Here is an 18,179-nt window from a genome sequence, read left to right on the forward strand (position 1 = left end):
ATACTTGTAGAACATGACATTTTAAATATTATATAAAAACTCAGTGTTAATAAAAAGTTTTAATAAAAAAAAGTCTTTGTGGTGTCTTGCCTATTTTTTGTTTTTAATTTTCCAAATGCCACTAAGTACGTAATTACCTTTTTTCCTTTTTGTTTTCTTTACTTTTTTCTTTTCTTTTTTTTTTTTTTGCTATTATCAGGTTGGACTCAAGGCCTCATGCTTGCTATGTGTGTGCTCTAACATTTGAGCCACTCCACCAGTACTTTTGTTGATTATTTTGGAGACAGGGTATCACTTTATGCCTAGGCTAGCCTGGAGTATAATCTTACTTGATCTTCTGTAGATTTCTGGGAAAACATGCATACTCCACTGTACCCAGTCCTCAATTGAAATGGAATAACATGAACTTCCTTTTCTGGTCTAGGCTGGCCTCAAACCAGGAGAGTAGACATGACTGGCCTTCACCTCTCTATTTTTCTTTCACCTCCTTTTTTTTAGATAAGAATGTGAAGGAAGCCAGGTGCTGGTGACTCACATCTGTAATCCTAGCTACTCAGGAAGCTGAGATTTGAGAATCTCAGTTCAAAGCCAGGTCAGACAGGAAAATCCACAAGACTCTTACCTCCAGTTAACCACCAGAAAATCATTAGTGGAACTGTGCTAATGTGTTGCTTTGAGCAAAAGAGCTCTAATGTGTTGCTTTGAGCAAAAGAGCTCAGGGACAGTGCCTAATCTCTGAGTTCAAGCCCCACACTGAAAGAAGAAGAGAGAGAAGAAGGAGGAAGAGGAGGGGAAAGGGGGGGAGGAGGGGGAGGAGGGGGAGGAGGTAAGCTGAAACATCCATCTTATGAGTAATGGGTCAGAGTTCAGAAATCACCTACAAATAGATACAGCAGATAACTGATATAGCCTATCAACAATTAAATTTTAGCTAATTATATCATAGAAAGACACCTTTAATATACTCCATACTACCTTCAGATGAGACAAGTGAATCTCAAAAAAAGTCAAAGGCTTTAAATTATCTTAGTCTGTATCCAACGAAGGAATAGTATTTCATTCCCTCTTAAGGAACTTTTATCCAACATCCTAAAACTGAGTTCTAACCCTGATAAAATTTAAACATAATAAAATCGAGTCTGCCTTAATAATTCAATTTAAAAATAACCCTTCACATTTTTCAAATAATACTTTAAAATATCACATATCAAAAACCAGTACCTATCCCTTTAACAGTTTGGGGCGGTTTTTTTTTTTTTTTTTTTGCCAGTCCTGGGCTTGAGCTCAGGGCCTGAGCACTGTCCTTGGACTTTCTCAAGGCTAGAGCTCTACCATTCGTGCCCCAGCACCACTTCTGGCTTTATTCTATGTATGTGGCACCAAGGAATCTAACCAGAGTGTTCCTGCATGCTAGGCAAGCACTCTACCTAGACTAGGCCAAACTCCTGGCCCCCTTTAGCAGCTTTAAAGTGTGTCTATAAAGGTTATTCCTGAAGACTGAATGATAGATTTTTACAAACGTGGAAATTCATACTCTGTCTCCTAGAGCCAAACATTTAAGCCCTTCTATCAACGTACAGAGAAATTTAAAGTTTTGGGGTTTTAGTTTTGCCAGTCCTGGGGCTTGAACTCAGGGCCTAAGCACTGTCCTTGGGCTTTTTCAAGACTAGAAGTCTACCACTTGAGCCACATCATAACTTCCAGCCTTTTTCTATGTATGTGGTACTGAGGAATTGAACCCAGGTCTCTGTGCATGCTTGGCAAGCTCTAACTAGGCCAAACTCTGGGCCAAAATTTAAAGTTTTTACATACCAATATGTGTCTAAATTTCACAAATATTGTTCTCTGTATCAATGACCAAGTGGTAGTACAGTCTTGTCCTTATCTATGGTCTGTCTCTTGATTGGTGTTGAATGCTAGGATGTGTGTGTTCCGCTCAGTACTTGAATCGTTCCTTTACTGATCAAATCCAAGCTACAGCACTAATCCTTGCTATTCACAAAACCACTGATGAATTTTACTGTATTAAAAAAGCTCAATATTTGTGCAGGTCATCTGAATTTCCATTCTCTCTCTGCTGGGTCTGTGGCCAACTCACCAGGATAGTACTATTTCCTTAGTGTTTTACTAAAGAGGAATATAATTTTGTGTCTCGGATCAAAATTTGTTAGAGAACCACACTGTAAGAATATCACAAGTCTGGTAAGAAAATTCTTTATCAGAAATGCTCGACATCGGGCTGGAGTTTGGCCTAGTGGTAAGAGTGCTTGCGTAGTATGCACGAAGACAATACATAGATAGAAAAAGCTGGAAGTGGTACTGTGGTTCAAGTGGCAGAATGCTAGCCTTGAAAAACGTCCAAGGACAGTGCTCAGGCCCTGAGTTCAAGCCCCACGACTATCAAAAAAAAAAAAGTGCTCTACATTTCTGGCCATAAGAGAAATGCAAATAAAACAACTTTGAGATTCCACCTCACCCCAATTAAAATGGCCATTATCAAGAAATCTAATAACAACAGGATGCTAGTGGGATGTGGCCAAAAGGGATAGCTACTGCACTGTGGGGGGGAGTGTAAACTTGTTCAACCACTCTGGAAAGTAGTGTGGATGTTCCTCAAAAGACTAAACATAGAGCTCCCCTATGACCCTGCAATCCCACTTCTGGGCATTTACCCAAATATCCAGAAAAAAGGCTATATGAAACCTACCAGCACAACCATTCATTGCAACGTTATTCACCATAGCTAAGATATGAAACCAATCCAGATACCCCACAGTAGATGAATGGATCATGAAGATGTGGTATATTCACACCACGGAATTTTATGCTGCCATCAGAAAGAGTGATCTTGCCCCATTTGTAAGGAAATGAGAAGATTTGGAAAAAATGATATTAAGTAAGCCAGACTCTAGGAACATAGGCTCCCAGATTTTCCTCATTTGTAATAATTAATATATGTTTAAGATTTTCCTAACAGATGATCATAATAGCTCAAAATCTATCATAGGATGAGGCTAAGTGAAATGAACTCCAGGATATGAAAACAAAGGTGTATCATTGTGATTGTTTTTCTTAAGGTATTATATGAAGCTATTTCTTTATTCTTCTTTTCCCCTTATGGTTTTTCTCATGTTGTTACTGTATAGAAATGTGGTACCTGGTATATTGCATATATGTTTGCTTATTTGAAACATGGAAAGTAAGGGAAAAACAAGATGAGTGGTTGAGGGGAGGGAAAGTGGGAGAAAAACATGGGAGGGGCAACAATGTTCAAGAAGTAATGTACTCACTTCCTGATTAATGTAACTACAATCCCTGTATACAGCACCCTGACAATCAAATAAAAATAATAATGAAAGTAAGAAAAGAAAATTCTTTATCAATTGGATGCATTACAGAGCCTCAGTCTCAGGTATTAGTTGGAAAACTAACTGTTCCTTAGACAGTTATAAAGTACTTTTATCATGTCACACCAGTTATTCATATCCAAATTCTTTAGGACTGGGCTAGGTTATCAAAAAGCAAATATCCAGAGTATTTTATACTTATAATCAGTAGGGAGTATTTCATACTACATTATTTGAGAGGTAATATTAAGACTAGCTTAAACTAAGAAAAGGCACGCTTTAACTATCTCTAAAAGTAATTTCTAGCTGCCACAAGAGGGTGGCATTACTCTATGAAAGAAGTGGAGAGAAAATTAATATTCTAGTTTTAAAATAAATCATTTTCCTGATTTACTTAATAAAATGTGAGTACTTACGAGTTGAGAGTAAGAGAAGTATTTGAATAGTTGCTCTTCATTATTAGCAAAGTGCAAGATTTCTCTATATTTATCACTAACAAATTGCACTTACTCAAAACAAACTAAACCCACCAACAAACATAAAACACTGTGAAGGTCCTCAGGACACCTGAAAATGAATGCAGCTTTGAACTTGGTGCTTTACCTACAATTATCTGTAAACAATATATTATTTATGAGACGCAATACAAAATACATCAGTGAAATGGATGGAGGAGTTTGGAGGGAGATAATTTGTCTCCTTGTTTATATCATATAGGCTTGAGAAAAATCCCTTAATAGCTTCCATTTTAATCATGTGATTAAAAGAAATAATACTAAAATATTCCATCAGAGCTGAGATGAGAGTGTACATTAGTAGGTACACATTGCGTATGTTTTAATTAAGACAAATTATTATTAGTATTTAATGTTAAATCTTACAAATTAGATGAATACTGTATTTTTAACTTTCAAAAAAAGTACCACAAACTTTCCATGTTTCTGGGAACTTTTAAGTAAAAATTTTGCTTTTAAGTAAAAATTCAGCAAGAGTTCCGAGTATAAAAGGTTATTTCTAAGCATGCTCTAGACTGAACGTAAATCATGCTTTGAGCCTTCTCTATTTTAAAGGACAAATTTAAACAAATGAAAAGCCAGTGAGCATGCTTTGTAAAGTATAAAATATAAAATACATAGTAATTTGTCAGGGATTAAAATGAACTCTCAAGACATGAGATGTCAGTAAGGAAAAAAACAGTCTCGGGCTCATCATAAGGTAATGTTATGGACTCTCTGTTGGGTTTTACATATATCTTACATACTTGTATATGCATGTAGAAAAATACATGTGAGTGTTTTTAAGTGTGTAAACATAGGTACAGGTATAGCACAGCAGAATGAGGCAAACTAACAAAATATGTCAGAAATTAGCCAGATCCAGGAGCTGAGACAGAACCAGTAAATACGGCTGAAAACAATCACTAGACCAGCATAAAATAAAATCAACTGTTCAAAATGAATAGACCTTCATGCCTTCTATTACCCTGCAATCTTTAGTGTTAAATGAGATAAGATGTCTCTATATGAAGAAATAAGTTTGAGAATAAAAAGACCTAGTTTGGGGTTATTAATTTATTTTGAATATAATTTCATTGTTTTGATTCAGGAATTGTACATAGAGATTACCAATTCATAAGTCAGGTAATGAGTACATTGCTTTTATTTTTGAACAATGTCATCCCTTTCTTTGCTTTCTCACAGCTTCCTCCTCCTATCCCTGCCCACAAGTTTGTTTTTGTTTTAAATTTATGAGCAGAATACCTTTAAAAGACGGAAGACTACAAATGTTGTGTGCTGGTGGCTAACAGTTGTTATCCTAACTATTCAGGAGGCTGAGCTCTGAGAATTATGGTTCAAAGCCAGCCCAAGCAAGAGAATATGTTAAGATACTCGCCTACAATTAACCATTGAAAGAAGCTGCAAGTAGAGCTGTGGCTCACATGATGGAGGACTAGCCTTGAGCACAAAAAAGGCTCAGTCACAGTGCTCAGATCCAGAGTTCAAGCTCTAGGACTAGCACACCCACATTTTAAAAAATAAAACAAGATTACAAAGAACAGACACCCAGGGCCAGGAGTGTGAACTAGTGGTAGAGTGCTTGCCTAGCATGCACAAAGCCCCGGGTTCAATTCCTCCATAAACATATACAGAAAGACCAGAAATGGCACTGTAGCTCAAGTGGCAGAGCACTAGCCTTGAGCAAAAAGTGTCCAAGGACAGTGCCAAGCCCCAGGACTGGCGAGGAGGAAGAATGAGGAGGAGGAGGAGGGGTAGAAGGAGGGAGGAGGAGGAGGAGAAGGAGGAGGAAAGAGGAGGGAGGAGGAGGAGGAGGGAGGAGAAGGAGGAGGAGGAGGGAGGAGGAGGAGGGACACCCAGGTAGGTCACAAGATCTTTTGACCCCTTGTACCTCCTTGGTGACAGAATCAAAATAGAGAATTTGAAAGTTGTTAGGCAACTACACATCCAGGTGACCAGTTTCCACTGGAATCTTCTGATCAAGTCACGAGAAATAAAAATACCCTTGGACAAAGACCACTCATTATATCTTTGCCCTCCCCTTTCTGAAAGCTTGTAAAAAGGTGCAAGCATAGTTTGCTATTTTTCCCCTTTGTACCGTTTGTCTTCCTGCACTAAATAAATCTGTTAACTATATGTGCTGAACGCTGGTCTATTACCTCCTGTGCCTACTTTGAAAATTACTTTGAAATTCATTTCATCATTATTCCAAATTCTTAGGAGTTTTGGTGATTAAGAAACTGCACGAGTTCCCACAGCCATTGAGGAATTCCTCTCTTTTTCAAACTCTCTTCCCAGTAACACAGAAGATACATAAGATGGATGGTACACCGAGATTCCCTTTCTTTTCTGTATGTTTGTGACTACGTATAAATCTCTGCCCAGTTTTGAAATGGGGAGATTATGTGGATAGTCCTGTTCCTTGTTAGTGAATTTCTCCAATGCTAAATAGCTTCTCTGAACAAAATGTTATTTGGACCTTGCCATAGCCTTTATAATTTTGTATGAGATCCGTCTGGGGAAAAATATACATAATTTCTTTGAACTATTTGTTTTGTTTAACCATCCTTTACTTACCACTGACATTCGTTCATAGACACGAATAGCAGATAGTCTATCTACAATAAAGCAAATATGGGCAGTTGATATTTTATTAGTTTCAATTCAACTTATAAGACATACACATCATTCCTTTTGTACCTGAAGGATTTCCACGACATTTTTCCATTTTTTCTTCAAGAGATCTAATTTGCTTTTCTAATTGATCATTCAGTTCGAGTTGGGTCTCATAACGAGTTTTCCATTCACCACCTGAATGAAAAAGATGGGGGGAAAATCAAGATTACCCAGCTACATTTCATCTACTCATTTGAGTAACATGAGCCAATGTAGCCTGTTACTATACCTACTTAGTTTGATTATTAATACAATGAACTAAAGGAAATAATTTAAAATCTGTATTTCTCTGAATATGAGGATTCCATGCAGACATACATCAGCACAACTAACTACACTAGTTACTCTTCTGCCTTATTCTTCACCCACTTTCCATCACCTGCCCTTTACTTCCTCATGCATCTGAATAAGGAATTTAATTAGAGGATATAGTAGGCACTTGTTCCTTTCCTTGGACCAAAAAATCTCTACATTCAAAAAACTAAACAGTACTTCACATGTTAATCTATTCAGTTTGAAAAAGAGCTCTAAAGTCTGTTTCATAACTAACATGTATTTGTGGTAGTTATATACAAATCACAAAACTCTTTACATAAGTACTATTTAATCCTCATTGCTTTATTTATTTTTCCAGTTCTGGGGCCTGAACTCAACACTTGGGCTCTTTCTTGAGTTCTTTCGCTTAAGGTTAGTGCTCTGTCACTTTGAGCCACAGCTTTCACTTCTCTGGTGATTAACTGAACATAAGTGTCTCACGGACTTTCCTGCCTGGGCTCGCTTTGAACTATGATCCTCTAGATCTCAGCCTCCTGAGCAGTTAGGATTACAGGCATGAATCACCAGCACCCAGCTGGTTTATTAATTCAGTAATGTTGAAACTGTTCAGTATATAGTAACTACAACATTAAAGCTGATGACTTGAAGACAATGTAAGAAGAAATTAATTTAACAAGGAAAGGAAAAAGCCTAATGTGGCACTCTACTAGGAACTAGGGATATAAAAATAAAGTAAGACACCCATGAGTGGCCTGCCAACTTTTCAGGGTATAAATAGCTTTTCTTTATTCATTTTGATGTGTCTTTTCTTCTTTGTACACTCAGAAGTTGGAGTAAAAATGTATATGGTCCGGGCCGGGAGTTTGGCCTAGTGGTTAAAGTGCTTGCCTAGCATGCATGAAGACCCGGGTTCGATTCCTCGGTACCACATACGTAGAAAAAAAGCCGGAAGTGGTGCTGAGGCTCAAGTGGTAGAGCTCTAGCCTTGAGAAAGTCCAAGGACAGTGCTCAGGCCCTGAGCTCAAGCCCAGGACTGGCAAAAAAAAAATGTATATGGTCGAAAGAATGCACCTGAGTATCCTTAACATTCATCTCCATATTTATTTAATAATAAAATTCTCATTGGGTTCTGTTTCATAATAATTAAAAACCAAACAATTTCCCCATATTATATATTGTTAAAGAAAACAAAAGATTGAGCACTGTGGGAGAGCAACAATGAGGACATGAAGCTAAAATTAGACAGTGCCCTTGCTCTGAGTCAGCACGACTGGTCAGTCAGGAACAACAGAGCAAGTAAGGAAATATATCCTGAGGGAAATAACCTCTGATCCAATCAAAGAAGGTAAGAAAAGATACGTAAGCAGAGAGAATTGGCAAGGACAAATGTAGCGACATCTCTATATAGGAAGAAGCATCAGGAAGCAGTGATTACTTCTTCAATTTTCAGGCGATTTCATGATGAAAAGCAACAACCACCAATCTGCAAAGTAGATTGGTAAGTTTGAGTCATCTCACCACTTACCAGTGTATAAATGAGGTTTGGAGCTAGTTACTTTCTTTTCTTGCTTTGGTTTCTCATCTGAAAAATAACGATAACGAAAGTTTCTATCTTATAGGCTACTGGGAACATTCATGAAGCATGTAAAATCCTGAGAATGCTTCAGGACATGCAGGAATGCTGGCAAGATTGTTAGACTTTATTTTTATCTCTATAGTTGACATTATAAAAAAAATGTCTCAAAAGTGCTCCCAGAGAAGCAACTCTGTACTATGGTATATAACTTGTAACAAAGGTAGCCTTTCTTTAAGAGAAAAAGGCGCATATGAGCAGTCATGCAGTAATCCGGGAATGGTATTAGTAACCGACATGATGGGCAAAGACACTTATATTTCCATTACATCTGTAATTTCTGAAATTCACTCAGCAACTGAGGACTTTCCAAAGGAGAAATACTGGAAGGAGATAGAGGCAACTTATGAGTATGAAAATGTAGTCAAACACCATTTTTGCCTACTAAAGAAGTAGAGATTAAATCTCATTTTTCAATCCTGCTATTGCCAGCATTGATTAAAAAAATAAGATCATTATTGTAACAACCCTTTTCTGCATCTTACTGATATATTATATTTTAACTAATCCTGTAGAAAGTTCTTGATTATTAAATTATAAAAAATGAAAATTATAATAGTTACAATTTCTTGTCTAATATTATTCAAAGCAATAGTACATTCTAATGACTGCAGCATTCTTGTATTTCCCCCCAAACTGGAGATGCCACTAATGTTTAACCATGAAATACAACATCTGTCTAAAGCAAATAGAAGTATTTTTTTACTTTTTGCACCATCCTGGTGACATCGCTCTTTCAAAGACGTAGTCATCAGCAGTGACAAACCTTAGTAGGTCAAGTAATCAGTAGAAACCTTGGGCTCTACTAGCAGAGATTTGCAATAGAGCAAAATCTTGATACATAAGGACATATAATGTGAAGCTAATTGAAAGGACCTCCAGGATAGTGAAACAAAAGCCATATAATGAATGATTGTTGTCCTTAATGTACTATGTTGTCTCTCATCTCCTTTGCTGTCCCTTGGTTATCTCATATTGGTATAGTATCTCACTTTGTTATCTGATATATTGAATTTATTTGTATTTGGATATTTGAAATTTGATAGGGAAGGGGGGAAAAACCAAGACGGGTGGGGGGTGTGGGGGGGGAGGGAAACGGGTACCAAGACATGTGAAAGGGTATCAATGTATGTGAATTAATGCACCTTCTATCTGGCAAATATCATGTAACCCTTTTACTAATTACAATAAAAAAAAGCCAATGTTGAACTCAGCAAATCAGAAATCACTGGTGACCTTGACAAAGGAAGTTGAATGAGTTTAGGAGAACATGAATTAGTTATGTCTGTACTGGCCTGTAATAGCCAGATAAAGGAATGCCACAGAGTCTCACTAAACCAAGGTTCACTTCTCTAAATGAAAAAAAAAGTGAGGAGCAAAACTTAAAGTTAAGAGACAGAAAGAGAGACCAAGTGTGTGGATGTTGACAGGAGAATGTCTGGATTCATATTCCAGATCTATCACTCACCACCTCCATATCCTTAAGAAAGGCATTTCAAGATTGCTTGCTTTACAAAAACCACTAAATCATATGGCAGTTTGCTGCAAGGTAGTGTGTAACTAAAACTTCCTTGATGTGGTAGATGGAAATTATAGTAGCAGAAGTATAATGGGAGGTGTGTTTTACAGCTCCTTAGGTGTATGACCTGCTTTCTTACATAAATGAGGATAATGCCAACTGTCTGCTATTCGTCTTAGGCTTTACCTTTAGCCTACAGAGGAGAGAACTACTCCTTTCATCTTGATATTTCTTCATGTTTATGTCAGAATACCTTTCCAGTTTAACTGTTCCTAGTATTTCTTTTGCAATGTTTACTAGTGAGCGTAAGGAATGCATTACATGTACATCCAGAACCATGCCTTCTTTTTTTCTTTAAATAGATAGATAAAAGCACTTCAGTTACTCTTGCCAATGGAAATACTTTGTAAATGAACCTAGCAGCTACCTTCACAGAGCTAATAATAACTAAAGTACACCTACGGAAATATAGGGAGCTACTTTAGCCTTGGACAAAATGTTCTACAATCAAACTTGAATAAAGCATTGTGAATTTACAGCAAGTAGTATTTGATTTCTCATTTGGCTACTAATCCAGTTTGTTCCCCCAAGAAAAGGGAAGTATAAATGTGTTAAAGACCAATGCCGACCCTTTAAACCATGATAAATACCTTCTCAGTGCTCTGCTCAGCACCACCTTCTCTGGAAACACCATCTTTCAGCCCCTACTGGAATTGTGTCCAGTTAGATTTCCCTAGATTCCCATTTCTCCTTACAAAGAACTCAAATTATTTCTCATATCCTGATTTTATTTTGACCCTGGCTTCCAATATGAAGGCAACCTCTTTAGAATGGAAAAAGGAAAATGTTCATTCAAAGTGCTGCTACATGGCAGGGTCTCAATCAGTATTTATGGAATACAACAATATTCTGAATGCAATATGAAATTTAAAGATAGATGGATATGTGTGTGATGTGTGTATTTTATATACTTTCTCCCCAGATATAGATTTTAGTTACAGCTCATATCCAATAGATAAGAAGGGTGCAATTTATTTTAAATAAAAAAACAGGTCATATTTTATCATTTCCTAAGTAATTATATAATTATAAAATAATTATATAATAATAGGTCTGCATTTTGAAGTATAAGTTTAATTTTTTTCCTTTTTACTAAAATAGTTTATTATAAATTATTAATAATCCCAAAAAGCCATACTGAAATCTTGGTACTATTACTTAACCTGTGTACTTTCATATGCTATAAATATCCTGATAAAATGAACAAGAATGATACAGGAGTCGCATAATATTTCTACATCTATACCTTCATTGTCAGTGTTGAGTTTGGCTTCCATTTCTTCTATCTTGTGTCTTATTTCAAGCAATGAGAGTTGCACTACATCCCTGTTATTAAAAATATTTGGTTAGTTATATTTCATTTAAAAATAATGTGAGAAAACTAATACATAGTATTTTCACATACATACGTGAAAATACTAATACCTACCCACTAATACTTTAGGAACAAGTACAATTTAATATATACTTGTAGGCATGGTTTCAATGAAGGCTACTGATTAGTTTCAGAAAGAGAAAGTCTTAAACCTCAGAGTTCCCAGATAATCACTGGAAATTGCCCTTAAATAGAATCCCTAGGAAGTTTCTTATCTGGTGCTTAGAACCCAACAAACGCTGCAAAGAGAAGTAAAAAAGCTAGAGCTAATTAATAGTCCAAAACAAAGCAAGCACAGATAATTCTTAAACATTCCAAAGGTCAGCTACTCAGGACACCTGTAAGCAGTACACCGATTAATCCAAGAACAGAAAACAAGAGGCTCATTTACTCAGTATTTGTGCATGTCTATTATGTGAAAGCCACTGAGTTAAAGACAGCACAGCGAATCGATTATACATATACAGTGTATACACGTACATGCATGCACATATAGTACTTGTATGTGTGTGTGTGTGTGCGTATGTGTATACATATGTGAACAGGGGAAGGGGGCTCAGATAGGGACGCGCACGGATAGGCCATGCGCCACCCAACTCACTTCATATGGATTTCTTCCAGCAACTCCAGTTTAAGACGGTCGGTGCTCACACCATCGAAGTTGTCACCTCTTCCCTCCCCCATCATGGCAGGTCAGAGACCTCCTGCGCCTCTCCCCTCCGCTCATAAGACCTGAAGATACCCACTGGAGCCGGGAGAAGAAAGGATGGTTGTCAAGCCCGGTCCCCTTGGTGACAGCTCTGCGTCCCTACCCCCTCGCGAGGCTGGCATGGTGACATCACAGGGCATCAGCAGCCATTCCGAGAGGGTGGGGCTACCATTGGTGGCCACAGATGAACATTCCACGACCTCGGCCAGAAACCTGTGCCATCGTTCCTTCTCCCACCTAGTGGAAGGTCACCCCTTGCTCAGGTAACCAGAATGGTAGTGCACCAGCTACACATCCGCCCTTTCCTAGTCTCAGGTGTGGTATTTTCTGTATTGCTAGGTCTTGTTAGGGAGTTGCTCGACCTTCCCTTCTCGGTGGAACCCGCACCAGAGCCTGCGCTTAGGCATATGGAACGAGGGTTAGGCCTGGAAAGATACGACCTGAATTGGGAAAGAATGGAGTCTCCAAAATAAGAGGTTCTCTCTTGGAGTTTTAGGTAAATCTGTGGACTGTTCATTGCGACTTGAGATTTCATATTTGGTTATAAAATTTTCATTCTCTTGTGTCATCTTTTAATATCCTCCTTTCCCAGCTCTTTGACCTTGAATAGAAAGATAAGATGCATTGACTGCTACTGTCTCCTCCAAAATTCATATTGAACTTTGAAATTCCTATTCTGAGATAGTGAAGATGAAACTAGGGACCTATAGGAAATGAGTAGCTCTTTGGTGGAGAAATCCATTCATGGAATTAATGAGTTCATGGTTTATCTTTTATAGCACACTGCTATAAAAGCCAGTTTGGTTAGGATCCTGGCCAGCTGGGGGCCTGCTGATTGATGACTTACACCACCTTGGGACCAACATTAGCTCAACCTTGGAACAGACCTGTGAGCCAAAATAAAGGTCTTCATCATTTACTGGTATCGTATTACTACTACCTGCAGGAAACAGTCTAACATAATGACTTCTTACATTTTCCTCAATCTGTTTTATAAAAGTGTGAGCAAGGCGTCATGTTTTCTAGCAGAAATAAAAAGTGGTGTGAAGTATTTCTCGTAAGAAATTTCTTCAGTTGTCTTTGGTGCTCAGAAGAATAGCCTTTAATGTAGGACACAGAGATAGGGACATCTGGCCCACATCAGATGTGAATCCATTTGTAAATTGATGGGGCAGACACAAATGCTTCTCCTCAAATATCCACAGCCAGTCTGCTTCCAGTGCTAATCAAATGATGTTACAAATATCCAAATGGATCTTGTCAGAAAAAGACTCCCACTCCCGCGATTGGGGAATAGGATAGGATACAACATGGAAATCAAAGATAAAATGCATAAGACAAATGGTTAATACTTGGTAGCTGTTTACTAATCTAGTTTTGGAAAACACTATTGGAAAAATATTAGACATTCATAGGAAAAAATTAAGGACCTGTCCTTGCTATTCTTGTAGTAGGCAAAATACACCTTAGTTTTTTGTTAGGAAATAGGTTTTGATAGAGAAAAGGGAAATTTGAGAAAATTGTAAAATTTCTGAACTGTGGAATGTCTTAAGCATGGGAACAGTTTAAAGTTAATTGGAAAAAATAAAAAAACAACAGTAGCCAAATAGTGTGTTGGTTCTTTTGTTTGCTTTGTGCCAGTACTGGGATTTGAACTGAGGACCTCACGTTCTTGACTTTTTCTGCTCAAGATAGCTGATCTACTGCTCAGCCACACCTTTTAGCCAGTTAAATGGAGATAAGTGCCTTGTGGATTTTTCTGCCTAGGCTGACTTAAAACCTGTCTTGGGATCATAGCCTCCTTGTGTGCTAGAGTCACAGGCATGAGTTACCAGTACCCAGCTTCCAATTATGTGTTGATTGTCAAAAAAAAAAACCCCACATCTGTAGGCCAGAAATACTTTGAGGAATTTTGAGCAATCAGTTCAATTAATAACAAGTTTGCTGTGTAACAGTGATGTGTAAGGTGCTTATACTCACTATGATATGGTTGGTTGGATTCTTCTCTCTTGAACTTAAGGAGTGAGATACACTGTGAGGGTACATAGCCATGTACTGGTGACTGACACTTGTAATCCTAGCTACTCTAAAGGCTGAGATATGAGGGTTGCAGTACAAAGCGAGCCTAGGCAGGTATATCCATAAGACTCATCAACAACTAATCACCAGAAAACCAGAAGTAGAGCTGTGGCGTAAAGTAGTGGAGCACTAGCCTTGCGTGGAAAATAGGGCCCAGGGACAGCACCCAGGCCCTGAATTCAAGTGTGATGACTCACCCCCTCCCCTAAAAAATGAGTATAACTGGAAAATCAGTGGTTGAGAGGGACAGAAAAGTGAATCAAGAGAATCAAATTTATCATATTTTTCCTTTTATGCTTCATGCTTTCAGTGATGTCTAGAAGTTTTTTGATTTCTGAAATCAATTTTTTCCTCACATTTTCTTCAGGTTTTATAGCCTTAGCTTTTGTATTTCTATCTGTGATCTCTTTCCTGTGATTTTTTTTTTTCTTGTGGTGTCTGGGATGGAACCCAAAGCCTTGTACATGCTAGGAGGTAGGTTACCTCCTTAGCCCTGGAGTAGATGTTTTTTCCCCAGAGCTGAGGACTGAACTCAGGGTCCTGCACTTGCCTGGCACTGAACTAAATCCCTGGTCCTCTGAAGTGGATTTTTGTGGGTGGCATGTTAAGGGCTAGGGTTTTCCCAACATAGGCAACATCAGTCATCTTGGGCCATAAATTACATCTGTGAGAGGCAGAAACCAGGTGGCACTGTACAAGCTTCTGCTCTGAACACTGCATTTTCTTTATTGTACATCATTGCAAATTTGTAACAAGTCTTAAAATTGGCTAATATGAGTTTTCCAGTCTTGTTTCCAAAATATTTTAGGTTTTTGTACTTCACTATACATTTTAGAATAAAGCTGGTCATTTTCTACAAAAGTTAGGAAAATTTTTGAGATTGTAATGAATCTATAGATAATCTGGAAAGAAAGCTGAAAACCAACTTAAGTGCATTTTCTCCTGTTTTATCACCCTAACATGAACCTTTTTCTTAAGAGTTCTGTTGTGTGAAAATAAACATGTCAATGTAAATTACACTTAATAACTTAATTTTAAGCATTTATAATTGTCACATGTTCTACAGTAAATGGATCAAGCCAGAATAAAAGAAGTGGCTGAATCTAGGGGATTTTAGATACTAGGGCTTCATTCTGATTGGTTGCACCACATGTAAATGAGGTGTAACACACCAACCAAAGAACACCTGTGATTTACTTCCAAGCCCAGGTCGTGGGAAACTATTTTACCTCTAATACTGAGAAGAATGGACTTTGGTGTAAGGTGCAGAGGTAGAGAACATCTGTAACTGAGAAAGCAAAACTTAGATGGGGATAGGTTGCAACGTGTGAAACAAACATGGTTTCTGAATCTGTTCTCCATTTTCACCCATGAAAGCAAAGACCTCATGGCTTAATCATCTCCTACAGATCCAGCATCTTAACTTTTGTATAGGGTACTAAGTTCTACCATGAATTCCAAACATACAAGCCATTACAGGCCTGTAGACCATGAAAACTAGGTTGATCATGGAGCTTGAACTCAGGATTTGGGCACTGTCCCAGAGCCATTTTGTTCAAGGAGGGAGCTCTACCACTTTGAGCCACAGCTCCACTTATGAATTTCTGGTGGTTAATTGGAGATATTAATCTCAATTTTCCTGCCTGTGCTGGCTTTGAACTACAATCTTCAGATCTCAGCCTCCTCAGCATCTTTGAACATTTATGATCCATTACCTATCAATCCACTTTTTTTTTGCCAGTCCTGGGCTTGAGCTCAGGGCCTGAGCACTGTCCTTAGAGCTCTACCACTTGAGCCTCAGCACCACTTCCAGCTTTTTCTATGTATGTGGTACCGAGAAATCAACCTGGGTTGGGTCTTCGTGAATGCTAGGCAAGCACTTTACCAGTAGGCCAAACTCCTGGTCCCAATCCACGTTTTACACATGAACACAACAGATACTGAATAGAAATTATTTACCAAATTCAAATTTATTTCCATCTCAAGAACTTGTAAACCATTCTTTTCTTGCAACAAAACTCTATTAATTTTTTGTTCCTAAAATATAAGGTCAATGAATACATCTGAGGACAATTCAGAGAATTCTTTATTCACAAAAGGCATTATTTTACCAACTTCAAATACAGTCCAATGAACTAGGTGGCCACTAGAAGTTCAGAAATGAATAGACTAGAGCTACACCAACCAATACCCGATCAATAGACAAAAATAAATGCCACTAGATATCTGCCTACATATTTGTGATTTTAAAATATGAATATGCATCATGTCCTCTACTTTAGTAAGTAGAATCTAGCATGCCTACCACTCTGGATTAAGTCTTGATTGTAAGTAGGACTTTAATGTTTCTTAATAACGTTGTGGATTCCAATAATTAAAAAGTAAAAATATTTTTCACATAAGTAAATTGACCTCTGTTTATACTTTGTTTTTACAAAGATGTACTAGGCTTTTAGAAAATCTTATAGAAGCAGATACTGGTAAAATGATTTATGTACCTATTTGTCTAATTAAGCTGATAATATCGTTTCAAATTTTTAATACTGAAAAAAATCTGGACTCCTAATATATCACTACTAGTGTCAATCTCCAAAAAGACTTAAAGATGTATTTGTATTCATTTCAACTCAAAAAGCCATCTCATTTTCTAACAGATGGGTAAAGCTACCAAGTAATCTTATAAGACCTCATTTTATTTTTCAGGGTTAAGGCTCTTCCCCGATTGGAAGTCTTTTAAAATGCTACAAGAATTTTTAAAAAATTGTAACATTACAGCTCTTGTTTAGCTTATACACTGAAAATTCTGACAGGTATCTAAAAAGATCCACAATCAGTGCAAAAGAGGAGACAATACTTTCATTTTAGTATAAATAGAGCTAGGTTACTACATGTGAAGTTTCATGTAAATATATAACTTCCTATTTCACTTTCTAAAAGCTAGCAGATACAAAAAATAGTTCAGCATTAGGTTTAATGAGGTTTAAAGCACATATATTAAAGCTTTATTTTAACTGCAAAAATACATTAACCACATTTAGGAAAAAAATAAACTCACTGAGACAACTATGTGCATATTTCTAAAAGGCCAGCTGCAAGAATGCTGATCATTTCCTTGCAAGTAGAATACAAGCTCCAAAATGTGGTCATTTTACAGAAATGAATATATCTAAAAAATACTGACTCATTTGGGAAACATTCCACTATTTGCCTATTTAACAAAATTTCTTCCATCTGGTAAGGCTTTGGTATAGGTTAATTCTTAGCACATCCATCACTTCTCATCCTTCTTTGTCTCTTTCTTCTCTACTTCCTTGGTCTCTTCATCCTCTCTTTTCAAGTCTGCATTTCCTGCTGCTCCTGGAATTTCCTTCTGAGAGCTGTCAATGATCCGATAGTCCTCAAGGATTGTCTGCCCAGTTTGCTTTGCTGTTTTCTTCACCATGGCTTTGATACCAATGTTGTCAATATTGTAGGCAGCTACACCAACATTGATGGCAGAATCCATTGCATTGTGCGTAGCTTCTCCTGCATTATGCCCATATCTTAATTTTAAAAAAGTACAATAAAATTGTAAGTATAAAAACAAGGAAAGTTAGTATTACGCTGTATGATTATAGCTATTCCTGAAGATGAAATCGAAACTTAAATTTCAATTTAATTAACAGCTTTAAAACACAGCCAAAAATGAAATCATACTGTTGTATTTTCTCTTAATGTATAATTTATGTGAAAACAAACTCAAATTAGGTGAGAATAAAGACAGATGAATAAAAATGAAATGTAAATAAGCTTTTGTTAGCCAGTCATTAAACCCACCAAGCACTTTGTTCTGGCCAGTTCCCACCTGAACTATCTGTGATTCAGTCTCTCCTCATTTTGAAGTCATCCAGCTGTTATTTTCTCAGTGTCTAGTCTTTAAAATAGCCCATCTCACTACTAACCTCTCTCTTAACTGCTCTTTCTTCTTTTAGATCATCTTTTACATACCAT

The 18,179-nt window shown here is 37.3% G+C and overlaps 2 protein-coding genes and 1 long non-coding RNA gene across 8 annotated transcripts in view; 1 reads left to right on the top strand and 2 right to left on the bottom strand.

Moving 5' to 3' along the window:
• Positions 1–12,177, bottom strand: part of Ccdc169 (coiled-coil domain containing 169) — a 50,347-nt gene extending 38,170 nt beyond the window's left edge. Inside the window, exons 1-5 of one of the 2 annotated variants that reach the window (XM_090342266.1) lie at positions 12,003–12,177; positions 11,273–11,352; positions 8,340–8,396; positions 6,563–6,673; positions 6,440–6,480 (exon numbers count right to left, since the gene is read on the bottom strand). In XM_090342266.1, coding sequence (XP_090198392.1) covers positions 6,440–6,480; positions 6,563–6,673; positions 8,340–8,396; positions 11,273–11,352; positions 12,003–12,088 — 375 coding nt within the window. In that variant the 5' untranslated portion in view covers positions 12,089–12,177. Of the gene's footprint in view, positions 1–6,439; positions 6,481–6,562; positions 6,674–8,339; positions 8,397–9,153; positions 9,231–11,272; positions 11,353–12,002 lie in introns of those variants that run through there. The other variant, XM_090342267.1, reaches the window with a different exon arrangement.
• A 100-nt stretch (positions 12,178–12,277) lies between these two features.
• Positions 12,278–13,192, top strand: LOC150057076 (uncharacterized). Its single transcript, XR_016537130.1, has 3 exons — positions 12,278–12,373; positions 12,450–12,606; positions 12,890–13,192. It is a non-coding gene; the product is annotated as an uncharacterized LOC150057076 (long non-coding RNA).
• A 3,672-nt stretch (positions 13,193–16,864) lies between these two features.
• Positions 16,865–18,179, bottom strand: part of Spart (spartin) — a 46,154-nt gene continuing 44,839 nt past the window's right edge. For all 5 annotated transcript variants that reach the window (XM_090342271.1, XM_090342272.1, XM_090342269.1 and 2 more), the window contains exon 9: positions 16,865–17,731. In XM_090342271.1, the coding sequence (XP_090198397.1) occupies positions 17,461–17,731 (271 nt within the window). In that variant the 3' untranslated portion in view covers positions 16,865–17,460. The remainder of the gene's footprint in view (positions 17,732–18,179) is intronic.

Source organism: Megascapheus bottae, chromosome 11, assembly GCF_031878675.1.
Source record: "Megascapheus bottae isolate mThoBot1 chromosome 11, mThoBot2.hap1, whole genome shotgun sequence".
Classification (NCBI taxonomy): Eukaryota; Metazoa; Chordata; class Mammalia; order Rodentia; family Geomyidae; genus Megascapheus; species Megascapheus bottae.